Genomic DNA, 25,967 nt, shown 5'->3' with positions numbered 1-25,967 from the left:
GGGCTCCCTTCTCTTAATTACAGTATTTCAAACTAGACTAATTAAACAGCCTCCATCTCGTATTATGCTGAATATTTCCTGTAGTGCTACTTTGAGGAGAACTCTTCTCCCCCCAGGTGAATACTTTTTGATAGGAGATTATAATTTTAGGTCTGCACTACAAACTGATAATACCTAATCACCTACTAGTTCTCTGTTTAGTTGGAATGATAAATGACTAGAATGTCTTTAAAAGCATGCTCCTTATTTCATTGTGGTTTTTTGTGTAGAGATGTTAGTTTACTCGATTTGTTGCTGTGAATGACAGTTAAATTATTGTAAGTATGAAATCTTTTCTTTGGGTTGCATTAAATAGATGGCATTTTTAAACTTTCTTTGCTGTTCTTTTTCCCCCTGTAATAGTGCAAAGCAATCTGACTACTAATCTCAAGATTAAAACCAGATATTGTAGTTATCCTAATATTGAATTTGATATTACACAAATACCCACTGATGTTTTGTGAAACCCAAGAAACTGTTTCCTCTTAACTTGAATTTTGTGTTTTGTGAACAGTTTGATGAAATTTATCAGTATTTAGACAAAAAGTCCGGGATTTGCTGTAACTTTTCTTTTACATTATTATTGTAGTTTTATCCAAGTTCCACCAGGTGTTGCCAAAGAACATACAGCCACAGCAAAGTTTACAGCTCGAGTGGAAGTTGCTCAGAACAAATGTGCACATTTCACAAACACAGCCACTTGAAACCTCCTTCTGAAGCAGGAGCATCTTCCCTACACATTGAAGAGCAAATCTTTTTTTTTTTGTAACTAAGCGCTAGGAACCAAACAGTTTGGTACTCAGTGACATCATTTGTGGGTATCACATTCTTAAAATGGTTTTTTTTCTTTATGGCAGGAAGATATTCACTCACAGGCCATGGGTGAATAAGATATTCACAGACTACTGTGAATATTCTGCTGTATCACTGTCTTAAATTTGAGTGATGGGGTATCTTTTTAGTGAGATGTTCAAATAACTAATATTTAGTGTATTTGATGGTTTTGTTTTTTCATTCCAATAAGCAAACGTGCTCAAGACACTTTTCCCACTAACTTGGGCAAAGATGTTTCTTTCCTTTGTTTGCTTTTTGTCCTGCTGAGTCAGGAATTTTGTACATCACCAGTCAGTTCTGTTTCAGGTTTTTGTCTCATTCTGGGAAGAAACTGTGCTTTCAAAAGCCAAGGTTTGCTTGAGGTAATAAGAGCCCCAAACTTGTGACTGATCACAATAGTGCAGTGCAAAATGCTCAGGCAAACAGCACTCGTAGCAGCAGGAATCAATTCCGAGACTTGGCGCAGAGCAGTTTCCCTCCTGCCTCCCCGGTGAGTCCAGCTATTGTACTCGTGACATAAAAAGCAATGTGCATTTTAATTGCTATCCCTATTTTTGAACTGTTGCTCAAGGGCTACTCTGGTTTAAGTCAAAAAGGCTGGATCATGGGCAGTGATCAGTTGCCAGGAAAGGTGTAATCAGGGACTGCCGTGTTGGTGATGCAAAAAATCTGTGTTAGGTACTGCCCTGAGCCAGGAGCTTTGAGGGAATTGCCTTGTAGCAGGTAATCACAAATCTTTAGGAGTGGCAGCGTTATGTTCTGTGTTGTTTTCTTCTGCACTTTATTTAATTAAAGCTTTCAGTTTATTGTCGTGCACAAATGTTTTCTGTTTGAATGTTTACTGGATGTTCACTGGCAACAATGAAACCAAGATTCTTTTGGGGTAGTCTGGCATGATCAGTGTGGGCTGCAAAGGTAAAGGTGGTTAAGGGGAAAGGAAGGGAAAACCTGAAATGTAGCAGTTGCTTGAAGCAGAAAGATATTCCAAACTGTGGCTTAGCTAAGTCTGCACAAAGAAACTCGTTGCTTGTAAGAAATCCAGGGCAGTGACTTCACCTGGCGGTATTTAATTAATTATTTATTGGGCATTATGTTTGCCTTCCCTTGGGTTATGATCATCCTCCTTGTGTCTCCCTCCTTCCACCAAGAAGTGTCAACTAATTATTTGAATGTGGAATGTTTTAATTACTTTAGATCTCAGTAGATGTTGGTGTGTAAGTAATTTGTTCCTTTTCATGACTGTATGAGTACAGCAGATAACTCAGTATTACTTTGGCTTCCCTGAGTTCCCATATTACCAACCATCCCAATGCACTTGACAGAAGAGGGAGGGAAGGAAAAAAGAGGAAATGTAAATTATCCTCCTGCTGTAAGATTGGATCAGCATTTAAGCTGGAAGGTGTAATACAGATGCTGTGATAGGGTGCTGAGAGCCAAAATACTCCAAGCCCTCATGCCACTCTCAGCAAAGGTACTGGAGATGGAGCAGTTCTCTGATGTGGTCTTATCAGCTGGAGTATAATGTAAATCCTGTTACAGCAGCTTTGTCCGATGTGCCTGTAGCTTTGTTCTGAACCTTTCAGTAACAGTTCACTGAAGCAGAAAGAACCCTGTGAATTGATATTATAAACCTGCATGGTTGCTTTATTCATTGTTGAAGCAAAAGAATATAACAGAAGTATTTATTTTAGTGGATTGAGGATACTTTTTTTTTTCTTCTATCGACATGAGCAGGGGAAAAATGTTCTAAATGCAAAAGAGGAAAAGCTAATACTATAATCATATCCATACCCATTTCAGAGTTCAATCCCATACAAAGATAATACAGAATACTATGTGTTTAATTTATTTTACACCTTCAGAGAGATTGTTAAAATCCCAAAGTGTTGTTATTTCCTGCTGATGTAAAAAAAAAAAAAATTATCATGTGACACTATTATAATCAGGAAATAATAGTCATGTGAAAGAAAAGCTTCTCCTAATGCACTTAGCCTTTCCAGACAACTGTATTTTTCTAAGCACCACCTACCTGCTCTCTTTGGGACTGAGATGAGCCTTGGAAATTCAAGATTGCATTGTATTCACTTTCTTGCTGGTGGGCATTTCTTACTGAAGTTCAAGAGCATGAAATTTCCCTTTAGTCTCACTGCTTTGATATGGTATTTGCCTAATAATCAAACAAATTAAAGTGTGGAAAAAATTGATAAAACTCCAATATCTTAAAATGAAGAGGCTGAAATAGTAAATTGAGTTCCTTGTAATAATGCTACGGTACCACGTTGACCCTTATTCTTGAAAATCAGTTTTTATGTTGTGCATCAGTAAGATGGAAGCTATTTGAACTTTTCAAGTGTCATGCAATCTAAAAAATTCTGGCATTACACTTGAAGATCTTCTGCAGAATTTTAATTAACATTTGTGAGTTGTGCAGATATGGAAGCCCAACTTCATTGTTTGTATATGCTATCAGTGATTTTTGCTACTTAATACACAATTCTCTGGTGTGGGGATAGCAAGACTTACAGAGTTAATTCCATTACCACTAAAAAGTTTTTCAAATGGAAATCACTCTGAGATGAAAGTTATTTAAGATAGAAATACTCTTGTACACTGCTCTTAAAATTTCACTGCTTCTGTATGTGTAGTGTAATGTGTGTCACATAGAAGCAGAAATCGGAATATGTTTGGGTAGAAAAAAACAATATCTGAGAAATCTTAGTATGTGATGTAATGTTATAGATGCCTTAGGAGATGAAAAGAGAAAGGGTGATTTGTTTTCTTTTCTTTTTTTTTTTAATTTATTTATCCATATAGAACAGTAAAAAAGGAAATCTTGTTAATGTTTAAACAATTCTACAGTGGCAGGAATGCTGCTGATATACCATATGTAACCATTCTTCTCTTGACGTATCAAATAGTTGTATGACCTTTCGTAGGATGAGTCTTGTTGTTCATCCTTGACAAAGGTCTTGGAGGCTTCAGAGAGTCTGTGAAACAATGGTGGGTAACTCACACAGTATGAATGTGGGATGGTCATTAATTGCTTCATTCTCACTTCAAATTCCAGCTACCTAAGTCTGGCAGCTGTAAATGCAGGGAAATGTAGAGAGGAATAAGTGGTCTTAATTTTGCAGAATACTCACTTGGTATGTACCCACACCAGTCATCAATCCAGGTGTTTTGTCCGTGGACCACAAGGCACTTGCATGTCTAGATTATGGAAACATACCTGTTTATATTAGCAAGATGAATGTTTAATTGATTTAGTAGTCAGGTCTCTTATCTGTGATCACTGTAAACGTTTGCATTGATTAGAAGGAAAAAAAAAAAAAAAAAGGCCTGTTTGCAAGGCCAGAAAGCTGAATTGCCTCAAGCTGATTTTTTTGTTTGTTTTGTTTTATTTTTTTATTTTTATTATTATGCTTCTTTTCTTTGAGAACAAATTTTAGACATTTCTGAAAGGATTATGGAAAAAATAAGGTGTATATGTAGTGCTGTGTTTTCATGCCTATGTATCTCTGTCTTCTGAAGTTTGGAATTCCTTGCAGATCTCTTTCTGTATTAAATTTTCAGTCTGAAACAATTCCTCCCATTTTGTACTCTATAAGGCTGTAATATTTGTCCAAGGATGAGCTGCATTCAACATTTTGTTAACTGAAATGGGAAGTGACAGACTGACTAAAAGAAAATGTCCGTGTCAAAGAAACAGATATTACTTCTTTCTCACAGATTGCTGCATTCCTGGACACTGAGGACTCTGTGATTGCAGATGCAGCAAGCTTTCATATTGATCCATGTTAGACTAATTTGATCAGAAGACAGACTTCTATATCATGTTATTTTCTCCTTTAGTATTTGATCGAGATGGTCAAACACCGAGAATATTGTGCAGGAAAAGAAGGGATTGGAAAAGAGAGACATTCAAAAAAAAAAATACAGATTTGTTAGATAAATTCTATTTCCATTGATTTTCACTGTGGGTATATGTCTTTTGATGGCAGCTGTCTTCAAAATAATAACGTAATAGATAATACTCTGCTACATAATGTTGTATTTTTATTACTTCTTTTTACTGATATTTGTAGAATAATTTAATCAGTGAAGTTGGCCTGGACCTGCACAGTCAGCAAAGATGCTTTTCTTTATTGTACTTCCAATGTTGGGCTTTTTGCAAAATATGAGAAAGCCATAGCTGTTCTGCAAGAATATGAAGTTGAAAAATGTCTTAAGAACTAGACAGGAAATTCTACAACATGGGCATGAGAAAGTCTAAGTTATTTTCTAGTCTTGCAGAAGTAGGTCTCGAGCTACAGGGAATGCTCCATCCCCCAGAACGTGGGCTGTCTATAGTTCAGGTCTGATCTATAGTTCAGGTTCTCAGACCAGGACTTGGCAGATCGTTCGGCACTGACGGTGCTGGTTTGAGAAGTCCCTGCCTGCCCTTGATGGTTTGTTTTCATGCTAGGAGAAAGCAAGGAGGCAGGGGACTAAAGTACTGGGAGATTATCACGATTTCAGATGTTCCTTCTTCACAGTTGTTGTGTAAGAACTGGGAGCCTTGAAGAGCAGCGTGTGGTGGTTGTTCAGCTCCTCCTGTGCACAGGGAGAAGGGATGTCAGGGTGCTTATCTGGCTGATCAGCCGCTCTCCAGCTCCTTCACCACCTTACTGGAGACAAGGAACAGCGTCAGCTGACTGGAATCCATCTCTCCCAGGCTTTCCCGAGGATCTTGTGCTCTGGTTTTCCATAGTCCTAGCAGGGAGCTTACCCTTTTCTATAGAGTCACCCCTTTGGGGAGATGGAGCTTGATTAAATAAAAAGTTCTGGGAGGATTTCTGTTGCCAATCTTCTGTAAAGGAAACAGATGATCTGAAAGTTGTGTCATCTAAAAGATTAATATTAAGACATGAGAAGCCATTAGCTCACTGTCATTCCCTGGCTAATATCCTGGTTTTGGTACCGAATTTAGTATTGGCTGTCTTCTGTCCAGTGGAACAAAAATAACACCAAAAGTATCCATTTTGTATAAACTGAAATAAGACTGGTTCTATAGTAGCATGGTGTAAGCCTTAGTAAGGCAGAAAGGGTAGTTATCACATAGTGTCATCACATCATTTGCAGAGCAGTTATTAGTTTTATTTTTGCTTGCAGTTATAGCTCTGGACAGGGAAAATGAGGCATATTGCTTTCTCTTTTTTTTTTTTTTACTGAGAAGATTGTGTGCTTTGTCAAGAGTGCATTTGTTAGTCTCAGTGTCATATTTATATTAAAGACATAACAGAATCCTACTGCACTATCAATTGCTTTTCATTACCCTTGTCTTTGCTTGCAAAGGTCATCACCTCGCATGTGAATCAAATTTGGAAAAGAGTGTTTTCTTTAGAACTGGGACTGTAGCCTGAATTTCAAGGCAGTGCCGATTGAGAAAGTTCATATAACATATTCCTGGGCTTCCTTTTAACAGATAAAGTTAATTCAGCACCTTTGTGTGGGCAGATTGTATCCTCCCCTGTCAGAGTTACAGTTGCTTTTGTTTTGTTTCCCATTTGAATAATACATTTGATTACCATGGCAAATGTTGCAGTGTATGCACGCCTGACTGTAGTGCCTAATTAACTGATGATAACAAGGCAGGATTGCCCTCTTCTCTTTCATAAGCAATCATATACATGACAGTTCTTTTATCTTTCTTCAAAATTGACTTGCTCTCCTGACCCTTAAGCAGCTCCTGTTTTGTGTGTTTACCTCTGATGTCTTTTCGAGACTGTTAATTTTCTGTGGCATATCCTATCTACTTGTAATTAACACATCGAACAGCGAAGAAATAGTTCTGCTTGCAGATGCCTAATGGAGGAATGCTTTCTTCCAGTAATTATACAGCTTCATTTTACTGATTTGCATTGACCTACAAGGATTTTTGGGGTGTTTTTTTTGAGTACATCTTCAGCCCTTGTATAGGTAGGGAAAACAAACTAAAAAAATCAGTTTCTTTTAAAAGACTAGTTTACCTATATATATAAAGTAAACTTTGGTAAGTTTGGTAAAGGTCTGAATTTAGCAAAGTTAAATTGAAGATAAACAGTGCTGTCATGTTGAGTGTATTTAATCCTGAAGTCGAAGGCCTGTTCTTATAATTAGAAACTTCAAGAAGCTCTTGACCTATTTTAAGGAAGCATTGAAGTCGCCTGTATATAAAGCAAATATTTTCCACCATTGTATCTTAAACTGAACTTAGATCTCAAATAAATGAGACTAGGATTTCTATGTATTGTTTTATAGCTAGGCTGAGAAGAAAGCCGTAATGAATACAAGTTCAAAGAGAGGAAGGTAGAGGAGGAAAGGTTGGTAGTTACAGCAATAAAAACAGGGGCAAAAAGAACAGCTTTTCTGAAGGACTCAGGCTGGAATAATAATGATAGAATTGTCTAAATCGATATATCTCTTGTCAGCCTCACGTCTGATGTTTGAATCAGTCAGGCCTTTTCTGCAAGAGCTTTCCTCAGGAATATTGAATTATTTATTATTTGTATCTTTTTTCCTTCCCTTTCTGATGATTTTTTTCTCTTTTTTTTTTTTTTCTTCCCAACTTAGTAAAATTTGTTTTTTATGCTGCCAGGTTCAATGTTGTCTGCTGTTTGATAAATAGCAGTAATTGGGTGTATAGCAGAAGTCATGTAAAAATGTATGACTTCAATTACATCTAGAACAATTTTTTCTTTATATTGATCTTTTTTTTTTCCTGTATAAGATCTGCTCGTCATAGCCTCCAGTGCTGAGTTTTTAAAGAATTACTCTATGTCCATATGTTGGCATGCACTTTTGAACCCATGCATCTTTTTTAAAAAAAATGGAAAGCTGTCTCGAATCAGTTCTGCCTGAGCAGTAAGTGAAAAATTAGAGCCATTCAAATAGTGAAATATTCATATTGTATTCTAGTCAGATGAGGGATTGCATTACTTTAAAATTACAATGCCTACTTACAATCCCTGTTTCTCTTGTCTGAGATAATGAAATGAGGGTTCTGGCCAATTAATGAAAACATCTTTTATTAGCAATTATAATCCAGATAGAATTAAAATATGTGTTTTGAAAGTCACTTCCATGTGGTAAAGTGTTCTCGTTTAAATCTGCAGTTGTACAGCATAGTGTTTAGCTTTGTTAATATTATCAAAGGTGCTAATGAAATAGCAATGTACTGGCTGTAATTTCAAGTATCATGTCAGAATTCTCACTGTGTTCCAGCTGTGATGCTTTAAAATTGTTTCTCTCCTCTTTATGTCAGCGCATGAGGTGATAAATAACTTGATCTAAATGTTTGATGCTGATTTATGATAAAGTGCATTAGTGTATTTGCCATGAAATGTCTTTCTAGGTCAGAGCAAAACACGGGATGAATTCCGTGTTTAGCCTGGGTTTGTGGTTGGCCCTGGTATGGGGTGATGGACTGGTTAGAAGTTTAGGTCTGATTTCAGGCTGTAACAGAGTTCAAGGCTGTCAGCACTAGGGATTTTGCATATGGATACTGCTGTATTCTGTTACCCCACATCGGTTTGCATTGTGTGCTTTTTTGAGGGAAATGCAGTGGAATTATTGCCTTGTCCTTATTAAATTTTTTTTTTTTCATTACGTAAGTCTTTGCCTGCCGTGCTTCATGCTTCAAACTCTTCTAAAGTGAGATTCAAAGTAAGGGGTTATATAAACAGTCATATTTATGCCATCCAGCGGTGGATCAAAGGGAATATTTCTCACAATTGTGGTTAATTTATGTCATTTGAAAATGCAATTACCTCATGATTACTGCCTGCTTTATACAGCCCTAGTCTGTGTTTTTAAAAGCAGTCGTACTCCAGGCTGGCAGTGGACAGGAGTGCTAAACAGGCTGACTAGAACCTAAACTCTGCAACCCTTTCTGTGCTGTGTGTCCTGCTGTCATTGCAGGGAGGGGATAAGTGAGAACAGCAATCACAGATTTTGCTTCAATAGTTGTGATAATTCAGTGAATTGGTAGAGATCCGAATGGAGCCAATTCTCAGGGTATGTTTCAGGCTGTTAATGCATGGCCCTTAGAGAACACATATATATGCAAAGAGATACCTCCTGTCTCTATGAAGTGGTTTGTTTAGGAAACCCTAACTTCAAATTAATATTTTAGGAGCAGCTGTATAATGCAATTTATTTAAAAACTGCCAATAGAGGTTTGTATCATTCTGGAGATGATCAGATGAAGCTGGGGTTAAACAGATAAAACGAAGTTGGTGGTGTTTTTACCCCAAGTCTTGTTTAAGCCTCACTAGTCTCCTGTTTTTTCCTGTAGCAGCTTGACAAAATTGCCTTTCCTACCAGCAGCCTGTTAGGTGCTGTGCACAGAAACAAAACCCTATTGTTTTAGATTTTCTTTCATATCATGTAGGTGTCTATGCCATACCACCCACACAGGAAAGCAAGTGAGCTGTGAAATATATTCATTGTTAGAGTACAGGGGAAATGGAGGCAAGCAATCGGCAGTAATAATGTACGACAGCAAGGGGAGGCTGCCAACATTACCTGCATTATTTCGGTTGCCTTTTTCATTATAGGTTCGGGAAATAGGCAGCAATTCGATTATGGCATGATTTGGGATGGAATTGCTTGCCGTTCACTGACCCTGTCACAAGGGGATCAAATGAGAAGTCAGCTCAAATAAAGTTTATAGTGCATTAACTGGACCAAGCATTGCCTAGCCTGGGAGCATGATTTTTCATCTTCCAGGGTTTTGTAACTGCTTCTCAGATATATTTGTACCTTAAGGCGAGGGGGGAGGGGGAAGGGGGAGGGAAAAAAAAAAAAGAAAAAAGAAAAAAAGAAGGATTGGCTGAGATGTATAGGAATGAGCTAGTTGGCCAATAGTGAACATTCCCCTCCCCTCCCATGTGCAAATCTCAGCTCCTCTCTAGCTTGTGAGAAGCAGCATGATTAATAACACTGAGGGAACCTGCCTGTTGGATTATTAATTTTCCATCCTTTTTCCCTTCCCTTACGCATACCCCTGACGCTTTGCCTTTTTTTAAAGAAAGCTTTTCTTTTTCTTCCCCCCACCCTTTCCCCCCTCCTTTTTTTTTGGTGTTTTTATTTTTTTTTTCTTCCCATGGAGCTAACCACTAGCCACTAACATTCTCGTGGCTACCCAACCCTGCAAGGGCTTACTTCACAGTGGGGTGAGTTTGTATATTAAAACAGGGGATTCTGGCAAAGAAGCAGCAACAACCAGGAAAAAAAAAAAAAAAAGAAAAAAGAAAAAAAAAGGAAAACCATCCCTGAGATGCTTGATTACAGTACAGTTGCCTTTAGCTACAACTGCTAAAACTAGAGTTAATGCTGACCTAGAAGGCAAGAAATGTGTTGCAGTGCCTGCCTGCTAGTTCTGTAGAGCACTGCACTGCACGGGCAGACAAACATTGCCTCTCCTTATTCAAGCTCATTAAAACTGGCCCTTTAGAAACCTTGATTGCATAGAGAGGGTGCAAATGAAGAGAAAATGGGGGTTAATGGTAGGTAATTGGACAAACTGCGGCTTTTTTGTTGGTGATGCTCGTGGTTTTTCTTTTTTTTTTTTTTTTTTTTTTTTTTTTTTTTTAACGAGGCTTTTACGAGGCTCATTGTAACGAAAGGCATTTTTGGTTTGCGATCCCAAATAGATGGTTGTTAATGTGGTGATTTTCGTGGGTAGTCCCGATGCAGGCAGGGTCAGGGGGAGCTCCGTGGTGGTTTTGGCGGTGGAGCCGGTGCCAGGTGGGGATCCTTGAGCACAGACGAGCCCCGGAGGGTGCGGGTCCCGCTCCCACGTGCGGGGGATGCCCGGGATACCCGGGACACCGCGGGGCTCTCGCTGGTGATTCGCTGACCTGGTCATGTGTCCAGTCGATATATAAAGGGAATGGGGGATGGAGCAGCTCCATTTTGATTTCAGATGTCTGGGTTTGATGAGTTTTATGAAGTTGCTCTGTTAAAATACCGGGAAATTTTATTTTATTATTTCAAATTAAGATAGCAGCATTGAGACATTTGCTTTTGATAGTTCACAGTGTAATACAGTGAAATACCAAGAATTTGCTGGACAGAAACACATTACAAAATATACAAACTTAATTTAAATGTTTGTAAAGTAATGCCAAATAATTTCATCACTGTATATGTGTGTATGTACATACAACTGGTAGTTTTGTTTGGAAAAGGAGCAGACGAGACAATGCAACAAGAAAACACTCTTCATGTGGTTTTTACTGAAGGTAGGATGGGGTGGTGTACTTTTTAACCTGTGCAGTACTTAAGTGGTAAGGAAACAGGGAGAATAATACAGCTATATAGTTATTTTGGATTTATACAACACATGCATTGCAACTGATTTTAATTTTAGCTTTTGTGGAAAAAAATTTGTGTATTCTTATTTTCTCTTGTGATTTTAAAGCATCGGTACAAGAAAGACAAAAGATTTCCTACCTAATGCCAACATAAATAGCAAACATAAAGCATTATGCACATTCTGTGATAGAATATCTCTAGTTGGAAGGGACCCATAGGAATCAGTGAGTCCAAATACCATACAGATAATATTGAATGGAGATATATGTCATGTATCTGCCTTGTAGCATTTAGCTGAAAGGAAATATTTTATAAACTTCAGGTATTCTTTCTCTAGTCAGTCTTGACAAGTCTGTGCTGTAAGCGATCTCTTATAACATAGTCTCAGCATTCAGTGTTTCTTGGTACTGTTTTAATATTATTCCTCATAATTCTACATGGGCACATGTTGTCATAGTTAATTTTCAGTTAGTCTTTATTAGGAATTCTTACCTTACTGTAGAAGGACCCATTTTATTCCTGAAAGGTGGCTTTTAATGTTGTTGTACTATTTCCAGTTCAAGTTCGAGATGCACAGAAAACCTGGGGGCAGTACTTTTCTGTTTGGCTTAGTTATTTATTTATTTTCATTGCCTCTGAGATTATCAGTACATTAGTAGAAGGAATTGGCATTGATTGATTACTGAGCCCTAATTGGTTTTTATCCCTTTTCTCTATATTAATGTTAGTGATGCCAAGTCTTGATGTGCATGAACGCTATGACTTACAGTGCAACAGAAGCACTGAAACTACTGTGCCTTGTTCTTAGAAGAGCATCTATATAATACATTTTATTTTTCAAGAACAGTTTCGATTTTAATGTAACTGCTCCTTTCTAATGCTGAAACGTATTTAAACCTGAAAACAATAATTGTATTTGTGAGTCCAGTCTCATTCTGCTATTTGCATATGCTGTGTTTTCATCTGCAGGCAATAGCCTGATGTGCCTTCATCAAGTAATGTCTTATTTTGAACAATGTCTTATGTTGTATTTTTTCCCCAGCATGGCTAAATATTTATTTTGTCCTTTTTGATACTAAGAAATTAGGTCATGTTAAACAGTAACAGGAAAAGTAATTTTTAATTGAGCAGTTGAGCCCCTTGCCTTGTAACTCAGACTACAAAGGCAGAATAAACTTTGTGATTTCTAAAATGTAGCATCTATTGGGCATGTTGATTTTTAGACCCCTACAATTATAGATCTGTCAGGTGTTACAAAGCTAGCGCTTGTAGTTTTTATTGGATTTTATAATCTAATGGAGGGTTATGATACATCAAAAATTGAAGTCAATATCAATACGATTGTCTCTAAATTAAATAGCAGGTGTTTGCGGTTTTCATTTTATTTGCGCGTTTTACTAAAAGTAAAAATAGCTGGGAATGAAAAATCGACAGGGAATAATTCTGTAGCAGCTGCTTGAAAATATGTGAGGGTAGAATCTCTTCCACCGGTCATAGGTGGAACAGTGTTGCAATACTACGGCATTTTCTTTTCATTGTTGCTGACAGATTCGTTCGTAATGCTGTCTCCAAACCATACAAGTCTTAGCTTATCTCAGCTTGCAGTCACAACGTTGACACACATATATCATAATCTCAGTCATCTGAAGATGTACAGTACTGGTGAAGGCAAATTATTTTTTCAGCCCTCATTTATTTTATTATCTATATACTTAACCGTTCTATCTGTCCTTAATCATATGTTTGGTGGTAAGAAGAGATTCCTTATCTCTGTAGGTCGGCACTTATGATGCGTCCACACTTCTAAAGACTACTGTTAGTAATTCCTAAAGCTCTTAGAGAAGTGATTAGGGAGTCATGATTGCTCACAAATTGAGTCTTTTTTTCTGCTTGACACTGATCCTGTGATAGTCTCCCCACTTAATCCTCACTAGCAATTTGCCTATAGTTGCAGCTAACAGGAGGTGATTAGAGGGGAGTTGCCCACTGCCTTTTTACTTCTGTTGTAGTGGCATGTTAGACAGAGGCGAGGGAATCAAAGCTGTTTTCCTATTAACTCAACACCTCCTAATGCATTAGAGCCACTTTTATCTAATAACAGTGTTCAGCTTCCAGCGCTATTTTAATGTGACTTGGTATTCCTTTTAAAACATCACAATGAGCATTTTTAAAATTAGTGAACAAAAAGCGTAAAGCAGAACACCTAAAGATGAAAGCAAAATAATGACACTAACAGGGCTCATCTTTTATCAGCACATGCGAGTAACCTCGATTAAAATTACAGACAATTTTCACCCTGCATCAATAGACAAGCAGGCTCCACTTTCTCTAAACATTACTTTAATTGCAAGCCTGGTGACAGGTAACTGATGTCATACTTTTGAAGTGATAATGGCATACATTTACAAGTGAGAACAGCGCCAGTGAAAGGGTGATAATGAAGAGTTAACTTCTCCAAATATTAGTTACAATGAAGGATAAGAAGGGCCTGAGTGAAAATTTCTAAATATTTACTACTTAGTATTTTGACCCACCTCTACAACAAATCAAGGGTTAGATGTCTTTTATTGATATAATACAGAAGCTTCACCCTGAGGCCTAAATTATCTGGCTTTTGTAAGTTTTGTTTTAAAAACTTCACATTGTTTTTTGCTTTACTACTTTATTGACAAAGCTCTTAATTATTTTACTTACTTTGTTTTAAAGAAACTATAGGAATGGATTTAAAAAACTTCTGCAGTGACATACACTTTGAGAAGGGTCCAACTGCTATAATTTAAAGTTCTTTCTCTTTTCTATTCTTGATGTTTATTTTGCTGGTGATAAAGGTGTGTTTCAGGAATACACAGTGAATATATGTTAATTGACATACTTTAGAGCATATAATATAAGTTATTTTAACATGCCTTAATAATATGAAGTACATTGGTAAAATACAGGAGAACACATAGTAGTTAGTTGTGGGCTCTGGGTCTCATCCTATTGAGAGACACAGACACTTTTAAAAACGTCACCTGTAATCACAATTCACTGTTTAATTTGATCCTACAGGACAAGAACAGACTAAACTGGACAAACTTTTCTGCCTTCAGAATGCTGAGAGATTAATTCCTCTGCAATACACACGTATAGATAGGCAAAGAAACACATCTATCTATCCCGAAATTGTAAAACGTGTCATAGTTTCTGAACATGCCACAGGTCTGGTCTATTTTGTCAATACATCTTGGAACACACATTTTCTCAAGCAATATTATTGTGTTCTGTGTCAGAATGCTATTGTCAAACTCAGGCCTTTTTTTTTTTTTTTTGATTGGCTAAAGCAGACGGGGCAGGACTCCAATAGCCTGAACCACTCCAAAATTACTGCTCTTTATTTTCCATTTCACATCCTGCTCCTGCCCTGGGTGGAGCTGTCAGCTATATAGGAAAAACTTTGCCATTATAAAGTGCTCCAACCCAAAAATTCTCACCTTGTGTTATCCTTTAGAAGCCTGGGGTTGGATCATTAGGGAATCCAAGATGTAACTGAGTTCCGTTATGGGAAACATTTTACAGGAAACATTTTGATGAGGAACCCTGTTATCCTTTATCCTTATATTTTGTCTTCAATTATACATTGTGTTTCTCATTTTTAATATGGCTGCAAGAATGTATCCCATAAATTTTTATAAGGAAGCCAAAAAACACCTATCATTTGTTTTCTTTTCTTGTAAATGCAAGACATGAATAAACTGTTTTTCTTGTATATTCATTTATGGTTTTGCTTTATGTGGCAAATATTAAACATTAAAAATGTCAATAAATGTCATTATATAAAAGCTGATGAGCTTTTTTGGTATGACAAAGCCATAAGAAATAAAACCCAACAAACCACAACAAAAAACAAAGTCAGAACTATTTCTGGATTGTTTTTCATGCTTTTTGAAGGTAGTAGATGCAGAACGGTAGAAAATGTATATAGTCTTTTCACAAGACACCTTGTTGGGAACTACTGCCTGACAGGGCATCTGTCTTGCAGAGCTGAAGGACCACTGAATGTCCAGGACTCTAAAGTTTATTTAAGTAGTTGTAAGGTGAAATACTGCCAATTCATTATTTTAAGAGACACTGAATAATAGCCTTAATTTCCTATTCTTCTGTGCCATTTCGTAGGAAATGGTGCCTCTCTGATTTTTCTTAAGTGCTGCTGAAATAGCTGAAGTTTTAGATTTCCACAGTTATGCAGGCAAAAACTGTTTTAAGTCACATGAGCTAGTAAGTCTTATAGGACAAAGCATTGTTTTTGTATTTTTTGAACTTAAAGATACTGGATTTATTTAAAAGGTAGATTTCTGTACCAACAGACTTATCCTGTAACTTTGTTAAACTTCTCTTCTTTCCATCTTTTCTTTTTTTCTTTTTTTTTTTTTTTTTTTGAGAGCTTGAGGGTAATGGAGGGTTGTAGGAGACAATTAGAACAGTTTTAAATTGGTGATTGCAGCCCAGAACGTACAAAGTCTGTGTAGATATATGGGCAAGCACAAAATCAGTGCCCTCAAGGAGCAGGGCTGTTAGTGACATTAGTAAAGGTGGAAAAACCAGTGTGAGATGGATGACATCTGAATGGATTCAGATTTCAGTGTATTAACAACTTGCTGTCATTTTCCCAAGGATTCATTATAAAATTGGACATTGCAGGATTTTGTTCTGCCATCCTCAGCGTCTCTCATGGAATGCAATACAGTATTTCTCCTGGGCATACCGAGGTATCCCACATCCAGGTTGTGGCTAGAAGTGACTTGTGGCTCCAAGTAAGTGATCAGGACACATTGTGAGTCTGTCAGGATCAAAATTGTGCACAGGCTCCTCTCCCACAGTCTCTGGAAGCAAAACCCAGGTGTGTCCAGTCGAGAGGCACAAGGACAGCAGCGTCTTTCAGAATGCACTTGCCCTACACAGTGGCCTGAAGCACAGTGAATCATAATTATAAATGAAACACAGCTCTGTTGATGGTCACAGACACTCCCAAGTTCCTGAGATGTGTGGAATTGGTATGCAGGTCGTTCCCTGTCTTCCAGTGAATCATCTGTTAGCACATTGATGTTCTGGTTCCTTCAGAGTGCAGTAACTTGCTTCACAGTGGCTGTTTAAATGCCACTGGGATGTCCTGCTTCCATAGTCTGTGACTTTTAGGATAAAAAATGAGAAGACTGGTAAGGGTGGGGAAAAGTCTACTTTGGTAATTTCCACAGGAAGAAATTCAGTTTGGTCTCCAAGAGTAAAATTGAATTGTGTTGTACTGAAGTATTGTGTGTAATACAACCACGGAACATCAAACAGTGACCTTTGGTGCTACTTGTGCTCCTTTTTCCTTTAATGGTCAGGCTTTGTGTACCCTACTGGACTCAGCTGGCAGGTAGTTTTAGAGCCTCATTTATGAGAAAAGGCTTTTAAAAATTGCAGTGCAGTGAGAAGCTCTGTTACTGAGGCCCAGACTGTACTTCAGTTAAGTCAGGTCTGTAAGGCTCATGGTACCACAGTTCTAGGGGTGGGGAGGCAGGACAGGCTTCAATGACTCCATCACTGAAGTGATATGACTCTGAGTAACTAAGATATTTTGACTGCTGTTGTGGTATTTTTGTAATCAACTCCTAGAGAATTGCCCCTTCTTTGAGCCACTTTGCTGTCTGCAGTCTACAGAGGACAATCAACAACGGGCCGGTAGAATCGTCCTTTGTACCTCTTGTTACTCTCTTGGGTAGCAGGAGGCTTCTGCTGGAGAGTGAAAAACTTCTGGTTCCATCCTCATCCACCTCCCTGGGGAAATGAGATAACTCTGCAATGAATAAGGAAGTCCTGCCCTTCCTTGTACCTGTGTGAGTGGTTGTGCAGCCGCTCAGTGAACCCAATCACGAAACTCCTCTGGGGGAAGCTGCCCAATTTGCTCTGGGTTAACTTAAACCAAAGTGGAATTCCCGGTCTTGTTCACCCAAATTTGGGCTCAGATTTGGGTCAGTACCTGTGAGAGGGCACTGCAGAGCTCAGCGTGGGCCATGGGCAGCTGTGAGACTGGCACCACCTCTTGGAAACGGTCCCTTCTGCAAGCTCATCACTCAGCTGTGGCAATATTAGAGGAAGCAAAGAAAGAAATGGAAGTAACTGGGTAGATGTGGGAATGTTTTTATTTTCCCTGTGACCACAGAGAGTATTTAAGAATGCACACTCTGTTAGCTTATATTCAAATCAGGAGGGCTCAGAGCTGCATTTGGAACCTCACATGACCTGTATGGGACATTCTAAGTCCTTTCTTAATTAAACAGCAAATATGGGTGTTTGGACAAAGGCTGATGCTATGGAAATGGACCTCAACCTTGAAACTTTCTTATCCAGCTGTTAGCATAAGAGTTATTTATAGGAGAATTTATTCTGACTTTCTTTTTAAAGTGTCTGAAGTTGTGTTTTGGAGGGTTTTTTGTTTTGTTTTGTGGTTATTTTTCAACTTTTTTTTTTCCATTTAAATAAGCTGGGATGCAGAACTGGGTACATTATTCAGTTCTTTCCTTTTCTTCCTGAAATTATCTATTATGGAAGTTGGTATACATAAAAATAAAACAAAATCCTATGTAAGCAAGCAACAGTGACAGTCTAAGGCAGAAGTTACTCTGATGACTGATTTACTCTAAAACATTATTCAGTTTTATGAGAAGCTTCTAGAAAGCATCAAGGATGTTTTTCTTATTTGAATTTTATGGTATAGTTTGAGAACTATAGAATTTTTACTTTTTCTTTTTTTTCCTGGGAATTAGTTCTTTGAAGTAAAATTGTAGCAACCCCATTGCTAGTATTTTAGAGCATTTCTTTTCTTCTTTGGTCAAACAGTCTTCCTCAGGGAGGAAGTAATAAGTAGATGAGAGATCATCTGCCTTTTTCAAAGATTTTCTCTTAATCCTCTGCAGACACATTTTAATGTAAATTATAAAATAGAATATCTTTATCAGGAAGCTTTTTTCTTTTAAAAAGTGTAACTGTTTGTCAAGTTCAGCCCCTCTGCTCCTTGCAAAGCTGTTTGTGTCAAAACATCTGAATGGTTTTATGACTTTTGAGTTATCATATATGTAAGACCTACAGTTCACTAATAGGAAACTTGTCCTGTCTAAAAATCCACTTTTATCTCTTTCCTGACATCACATGTTGACTATTCAGTGTTGGAGAGAAACATGTTTACTTCATTAAAAGGTCCCAAACACAATATATTGTTAAGGAGGGTTTATCTGATGAAGAACTGGTCTAAGAAAAAGAAAAGTTAGTACAGTCAGCACAGCTTTGTTAATAATTTGGTTCACAGAGGCATCAAGATCTCAATTTCCTGACAGCAATGAGTCTATTTCCTGACAACAATAAAAACCCACCAGATTGCCCTGGGATATTGAAGTGGGAGATAATGACATCTGAAAATGCTTACTGTCTTGTCTTTAATACCTTGGGAAAGTGACTTGGTTTCACTGTATATATGCTTCTTTATATAGAATAGTAAAAGGTAAGTGGTTTGGGTTTGCTCCTTTTTTCATCAGTTTTGTTCCTTTCCTGTGGAACTTTTATGGTCCCTATTTAGGTTGTGGGAACTTCTAGAGGTTTATCAGTGTGAAGGCTACAGGAAAACATTATTCCTTTGCCTCGTCCTTTGAAGGATACCTAAAGATGGCAGGACTTTGGGGGTATAACTTGGACAACTATAAGACTGATGGAGTTGTTGCTTCTTTGGTGGGCTGGATAGATATTCAGCCTATTTGGGCTGAATAGAGATCTCTTGAATAGAAATGTGTTGATCTAAACCAAATAAATTTGATATGTAAGCAGAGCCAATACAGTCTTTGCAGAGCTGTTGTAACAGTGCCCAATGAATGATGCTTCAGGTAAAGGAGTAGTCATGTTTTTAATTTTCTGTTCCTCAATGTTACACTCTAGATCTACAGGATAACAGTGTAATATGTTTTCTAAGTGCTAAAATGGACAATGAAGTGAGGATGTGCAGTTCAGAAAAAAAAAAAAAAAACAACACACCACACCAAACCCCAAAACACTTTTATTGGATCTACACAGTGCATTAGGAAGAGACTCTTGACTGCCTGCCATCCCAAGTGTTCCTGATACACTACCTGGCTGACACTCAGTCTGGAAGAGAGACAATCTCAGGGGGTTGTGGGAAACACCCACAGGAGATTGTATGGCTGAGTAGTGAGTGTATCTGAAACCCAAATAGCTTATTCCATCACTGGGATGCTATATATGATAGCACCACTAACTGTCTTCTTGTTCTAAGAAACACAAAGCCAGTACCCGCTGCAGAAACATAATCATGGCAGCCTTGTGCTCCTGGCTGCTTCACTGTGCTGTTCTCAGCAGGTTGACTTCTAACATTTCAAAACTTAAGGTAAAACCAAGAAGGATTACTAAATGTCCAAAACACTTGTTCATCTCAGGATATCTTTAAGCTAAACAGAGTAGGAGGCTAGAAAGTTTTTTTTGAGGACTATCATGTAGTTTCGCTTGCTCTTTCGTTTCTTCATCAATTTTACGAAACCTGGTTATGGATGAAAACTTTGAGGAACTTGCACTTAAAGCCAAGAATTTATTACTAATATAATTGAGATCTGAAGTCTAATCAAAGAATTATTAATAGTACAGTTTTATTTTATACAAAAAAAGGATAACAAACTATTGTGGGACAAGTCTCCGTAATAAGAAGGCAAATAAAATTGTTGCTTGATTAATTTATGCCCTCCATTCTAGCAAATATATACATATAAATATACATATAATAAGGACACATAAACATGTTTTGGCAGCACCTAACAGGTTTGTGTCAACAGGCCTAGATTTTTCAGAGAAATGAAAAGAACTTGGACACATTATTGTTACATCAGAGTGCAAAATTGTGTGATAGTGCTACCCCTTATTTCATAGAGACATTAGAGGTCATACTGTAAATACCTTATGGAATTGGGTTGTGGCAAGTATCCTGTTATATTCTATAGCAGTTTAGTCTGACCAGTCACAGTATGGAAGGAGATGTGCTTATTTTTAAGCTGTATATCTAATGTAGAAACTTCAGAGTTGCCTTTTCCTTCCATTTTGATTCCAAAAGCATCTTTTCTGTACGTAACAAAATCATACCAGCTTTTAGTCTTTGAATCTCCTTTTTGTTTTCCTCATCATATCACTGTGTTAATGTTGATTTTGCATAGGAAGTTGGCAATGTTCAGAGTTACCTGTTACGTGGAGTCACAGCAGATTTAATATTACCACATGCCTTGTTTGTATTTCATTGTAACTGCTTTTTCTGGGATCAGCTTTGACCAGGTCTTCTCTGTTCAAAGGAAACATTACTTAGTAATGTCTAGAATGGACTTATATGTTCTGTGACTCCTCTGCCTTGATTTCAGTTGTTCCCAGCATTTGGGTTACAGTTAATTTCCATTAAACAGCAAGAAAAGTCTGTGAGTTAGTGCAAAGCAAAACTATTGTCTCAGCTCTCTGTTCATTATGGAAAATGATAGCAGGGTAAGGAAATACTAAAAGTAATAGGTAGCCACAGTGTCTGATTTATCAAAGGATATGTACAATTTACTTTGTGTATGAGTGTTTGAATTTTTCAAGTTCATGGGCTTGGAAAAGCACCTCACCACAAACTATCCAGAAGTTTAATTATCTTATTCTGTTAGGTTAAATTACTAAACAGCTTCTTCAAAGATGCTGTTCTGTGTTTGAATAAATATAATATGCAAAAATGTGAAAATCGCTGCTAGTATGATACCCAAGTGGGATATGGTGGCTTTGTGGTGTCATATTTTTAGAAGTTATTTAAAGACACACAAAAGGACACTGTCAGTCTGTTATTAATGTTAAAAATTGTTGATGCTCTGTGCAGTGTGTTTTTTCTAATTAGAGGAAAGCTGTAGAGTACCATTTCCATAATCGACATGGGAACAGAAACTCAGCAAAATTTCATGTATTTGCAGTGAAACTGCTCCTCAGCAACATAAAAATGGCTTTTATAACATAAAGACTGTAATTAGAATAAGTCAAATCAGTTGGAAACGATTAAAGCCAGAACAGGCTAAGCTGCCTTCTAAATATTTGTCTGGAGATTAGCCCCACTCTTACAGCCCCTGAGAAGCATCTTTGATTTACTTATAATGCTTGACGTGGCAAAGATAATCCTGCAGACGGCAAATGAACACAAATTTAGATGTGCTGTTTGGCTCTCTTTGTTGATTTGACAGGAGGCAGCATCTTGGAAGTGATGTTGGAGAAATGAGTATGGGGTCACATTAGACAAATTACTCAACACCCCCCTCGCCACCACCTCCCCCCACTCCCTGATCATCAATTTAAATTCTTTAAAAAAAACCTGCTCCTTCTTTGAAGCTTTTAGGATGCACTTTAGGAGTCCATGTGGAATAATTTTCCACATGTCTGTGCGACAGTTGATGTGAGTCTCATTGTATTTAAAATTATAGTCCTGAGATGGAACTTTCTGCATGTTGCTTGTCTGACATCAGCTATTAAAATGCAAGTAAAGCTTGGCAGGTATAAATTTGAAGAAGAAAAGAGATGATGTAAGAAAACGAGGACTGATAATATTAATTAGCTGGTTGTGGAAGGATGGTGGTTTACTCTTTTGAAGAGTTCTGTTGGGAAAACAGACCAACCAACCAGATATTGAGTGGCCAGTTCCTTCCTGACACCCCTTAGTGCATTTTTGATAGCCAGAAAGGAAAAGAGTTGTAGAACTATTGGGGTTGGTAGACTGTAAACAGGGACTGGCCATTATATTGGCTGGTAGATTTAATTGCATCAGCAAAAAGTAACTATTATAAAAGCCAGGTTTTAGGGTGATGAACCTCTGCATTATTGTTAACCCTTGACTGCACATGGTGTAACTGCACAGAGTGGTGAAAGTTGTTAAGTATGTGACACTGAATGATTTGACATGAGTTGGGAATGTTAGTCAGTGTAGATCAGATTTATACTTTGTGTAGTTTCCCTCTCATTTCTAATCTCCACAGCATCCCAAACTTTTTGTTTAGCTGGTGAAAATATAATCAGTCTAATGCATTCCCTTACTGAATTTTAAACAAGACCATTAAAACTCCTTTAACGTGCTAAAGTAAGCTTCAGAGAGGGTTTCCATTTCATCTTTACCGAGCTGAGGCTATAGCACTCCTTCCCTTTGCGCCACAGTGAGAGCCTGTCAATAATTCAATAGCCACGGCCTTGATGGGCCAAGGCCTAACTTAGACTTTAAACAGAGCCAAGCAGCTTGTCAAAGTGTGATGTGCTGTCAATGCCTGACTGATCTATACTGCATGAATTCTCCCTCAGCTCTTGATGTATCCCTGGGAATAAAAAGAAAGCAATTTTAGAAGCAGAGCTAGTGTGAAGCACCTGTTTGTTTGGAATTTTTAATGAGGGAAAGTTGTGTTAGTAATGAAGCTCAATGAAGTCATTGCATTTTTGCTTAGAGGACCCACACTAAATTCCTCTCTTAATAGCACCGGTGTGTTTCCAGTGTCTTCAGGAAAAGAAGTCACGATATTTGTAAATACGTTGGTGCCTTAGAGCAACTTCATTTGGAGAAATACTTAATAACTAATGACAAGTAATCCAAATGCTTAATCCAAATTACCTATTTACATCTTTCAGTTTTATTGATATTGTGCTATTAGCACTCGGTATTGCAGTAATGAAACCTTTCCACAGCTATTTGTTTTCAGATTTCCCCACACACAGTAAGTGACATATATGATGCATTCACATCCTTTCTAAACGTTCTACATTGAATTTGCTTATATTTTATAGTTTGCTTGGAAGCTGAGAAATTATTTATTTTTCTAAGAAAATAGTCTAGGAAAAAGTAGAGCTAATGTGGTAATGAGTTGTATTCCACTTCTCTTACACTTTATACTTAAATTTAAAAGCAGCTTTATATCTAAGGTGCCTCTGAAAAGCTATAAGAAAGATTAAATATAGCTTTACAATATCTGTCTAAAAATCAAAAAGCTGTTGTTATTAAATGTGTATTTATATTTCGAAGCATTTGAATTTCGCTCCTTGTGTTGCGAAACTGCTCTTCTGAAAAATGTTATTGGGATTTAAAGGAGAAAAGTAACATTGTTATTCTCACTCTAAATGCATTTGTATTGTCGCTGCTTTCTTTACAAATTCATGTTTTATGAAGTTTCCATATCTGCAGTGAGTTTTATGAGACACGTAGGTTCTCAGCTTTCAGGTAATTTTGTAGTGGAGGCATGAGAGACTAATAGAAAAATAAATTAGGCCCTTTTAATGTTTTCAAAATGCTAAAAACTTGTGCTAGTAGATTAGTTTTTGGGGTTTTTAATAGCTTGTTATGTGTTTTAATCTTAAATAGCTTACTCCCTAAGTTCTCGTGTTTCAGAAAACTTGAACCTTGTTATTTTGTCAGCATTGGTGGTATTGCAGCCTTCATCCTTTGTACAGGGAGGCAGAGGGAACACAGTGCAAAACAAGGTTAATAGTGTTTCTCAACTAAGACTTTGAGTGGTGTGAGTGCCTCCTACTCCAGAAAATAAGGCAGTCAAAGCCCCTACTGGAGATGCTGAATGGGGAGAGACAGACAAATTTTTCTCTAGAAACACAATCAAAAAAAGCAATTGTTCTTTTCCTGGTTCCTAAGGTGCTCCTTAAACTACCCGTTAAATGGTCCTACTCCACTGCAGTGCCAAGTAAGGCTGATTTGCTTAACCTACAGCTGAGAATTGTGTACAGGACTGTTGTCTGTGCCAGGGATTGTGTTGATGCTGAGTAAGTGATACTGTATATTGAGCACTTAGGCAACAGTCTGGGCATGAAACAAACTTCACACCCCATCAATTTACCTGTGTTGCTGGAGGTGCTGTGTGCTCATGGCACCTGACAGTGTGGTAGAGTAATTATATTGGTGCAACAGTTTTCATGGCAATAATGAAAAATTGTGCATGTCAGACTTCATAGCCTTTGACAGTTTGGGCCTGTGATCTTGCAAATAATTAATTCTTTCAGATTAAGTAAGTACTTTTGACTCTGGTTGCATAGTATTACGTGAGGACAGAAAGCACAGTAATCAATTTTTTTAATTTTGACTTTGAAAAATGCTGTAGGCCTTGATGCTGCGTTGCCTTGGGTGGTGGGCTGAAGCCTGTCAATGAGATTGCTACACACCATCATAAGATGAGCAGAGAATGAACTTGACAAGAATAAGAATGTGTCCTGTATGTAGTGCTGTGTACAGAGTGCAAGCAAGGTGAAAATACGTGATTCAGTATTAACATGCCTGCAAAAATATAAGTTTTATGACACTGCTCTGGAATTGCAGTGGGATGAGGGGCTTCTTCACCCTGACAGTTCTTTACATTCTTGGTTTTCCTGTGTAGCTGGGCAAGTATAATTTGATTGGTTTTCAGCAGAAGATCTGTGGAATGACTGGAACACACTTGTTGTCCAGACAGTTGTTTGCTACCCCAAAATTCATTAAGACTCTCCTTGGAAGTATAATGTGTTATCTGGGCATATATCTATGTCTGAATAGTTTTGCCATGCACATGACAGTAAAGTTTGTTAGAATTAAGCTCTTCTAAGGCCAGTTTTATCAATTGACTTTGGAGACCATATCTCTGTGACACTTTTTTTCCTTCTGTACAAATTCACAAACAGATATCTGTGCAGCACTCACCAACTTTGATCATCACAGGTCTAGGGGTGGAAATCTACTCTTTGCAGACCTTTATAGTTCTCTTTGCATGTGTCAGAAGAAAGGAAGCTCTTGCAATCACCCCAGGATATTTTGATCACCAGCCTTCAAAACTATGGATAATTCTGTTGTATGTGAAACTGGGCTGCTTATTACCATCACTAACTTTAGGCAGCTAATTTAGAAGGTATTAGCAAGGTTTCCCAGCTGGTGCTCATGGCAAAAGTAAAAAATGGTTTTACTGAGGGACTTGAGCAAGTGACAGGAAAGGCAAACAACACGCAAACCCCTTGACTTTATTTCAACAATATTTATTAAGGAGAAAGGAAAATGGTTTTTCCTTTTTTTTTTTTCCTTCTCCTTATCCCCTTTTTTAACTTTATTTTTATTGTTGTGTATTTTAGCTACGTCAGGTGCTAAAAATACCAAATGAAATACGAAATGCACTCTTACGTGACTGAAACTTTGGGTGTGTGTACCTGCTATTCTTAATTCTGAACATCTCGATTTCTCTTTGGGTTTTAGCGTGTGTTTGATAGTTACTCACAGGTCCCTTTTGCTCACGGACTCAGAAGAGAATCCTCTAGGTTTTCTGATGCTGCCTTTCCATATAGAACCATCTGAGCCTTACAAATGAACAGAACTCTCTTAGCTTTGTAGTACAGAAGGAACTGCATTTGTGGAACCCTGGGTGTGTAAGTTTGGAAAGGGCCTTGCTTATTGTATGAAATCATTAGAAGCTCTGTGTCTGGGAAACACAAGGAACTGGAATGGGTAGGTGAAAGTGAATAAAAATGAGGAGACTCGCAAACTGCTTTTGCTCCAGGGCTGGTTTTAATGAGCTTGTCCCTAATGAGTTGTCCCTGCAACTAGCTTCAGGCCTAAACAGATGAGGCAGGGGTTCTGCTAAATTTTTGATGGGATTTGCACTGGTTTTATGAGAAAGCAAGCAGTAGAGAGTGCGAAGTTGTGCCATGAATCTTTTACGAGAGTGGATTGTTGT

At 37.7% G+C, this 25,967-nt stretch overlaps 1 protein-coding gene across 29 annotated transcripts in view; it reads left to right on the top strand.

Moving 5' to 3' along the window:
* The window catches only part of RBFOX1 (RNA binding fox-1 homolog 1), a 1,102,859-nt gene that overhangs the window by 915,994 nt on the left and 160,898 nt on the right, over positions 1-25,967 (top strand). Inside the window, exon 1 of one of the 29 annotated variants that reach the window (XM_050317493.1) lies at positions 10,362-10,400. The exons of the other annotated variants lie outside the window; for them this stretch is intronic. Within the exon in view, the coding sequence (XP_050173450.1) occupies positions 10,377-10,400 (24 nt within the window). The 5' untranslated portion in view covers positions 10,362-10,376. Of the gene's footprint in view, positions 1-10,361; positions 10,401-25,967 lie in introns of those variants that run through there. 29 annotated transcript variants of the gene reach the window in all.

This window comes from Myiozetetes cayanensis, unplaced genomic scaffold, assembly GCF_022539395.1.
Source record: "Myiozetetes cayanensis isolate MyiCay16 unplaced genomic scaffold, myiCay2020 scf20-37, whole genome shotgun sequence".
Taxonomy (NCBI): domain Eukaryota; kingdom Metazoa; phylum Chordata; class Aves; order Passeriformes; family Tyrannidae; genus Myiozetetes; species Myiozetetes cayanensis.
Note: the sequence above shows the minus strand (reverse complement) of the source record. Positions and strands in the feature narration are given on the sequence as shown.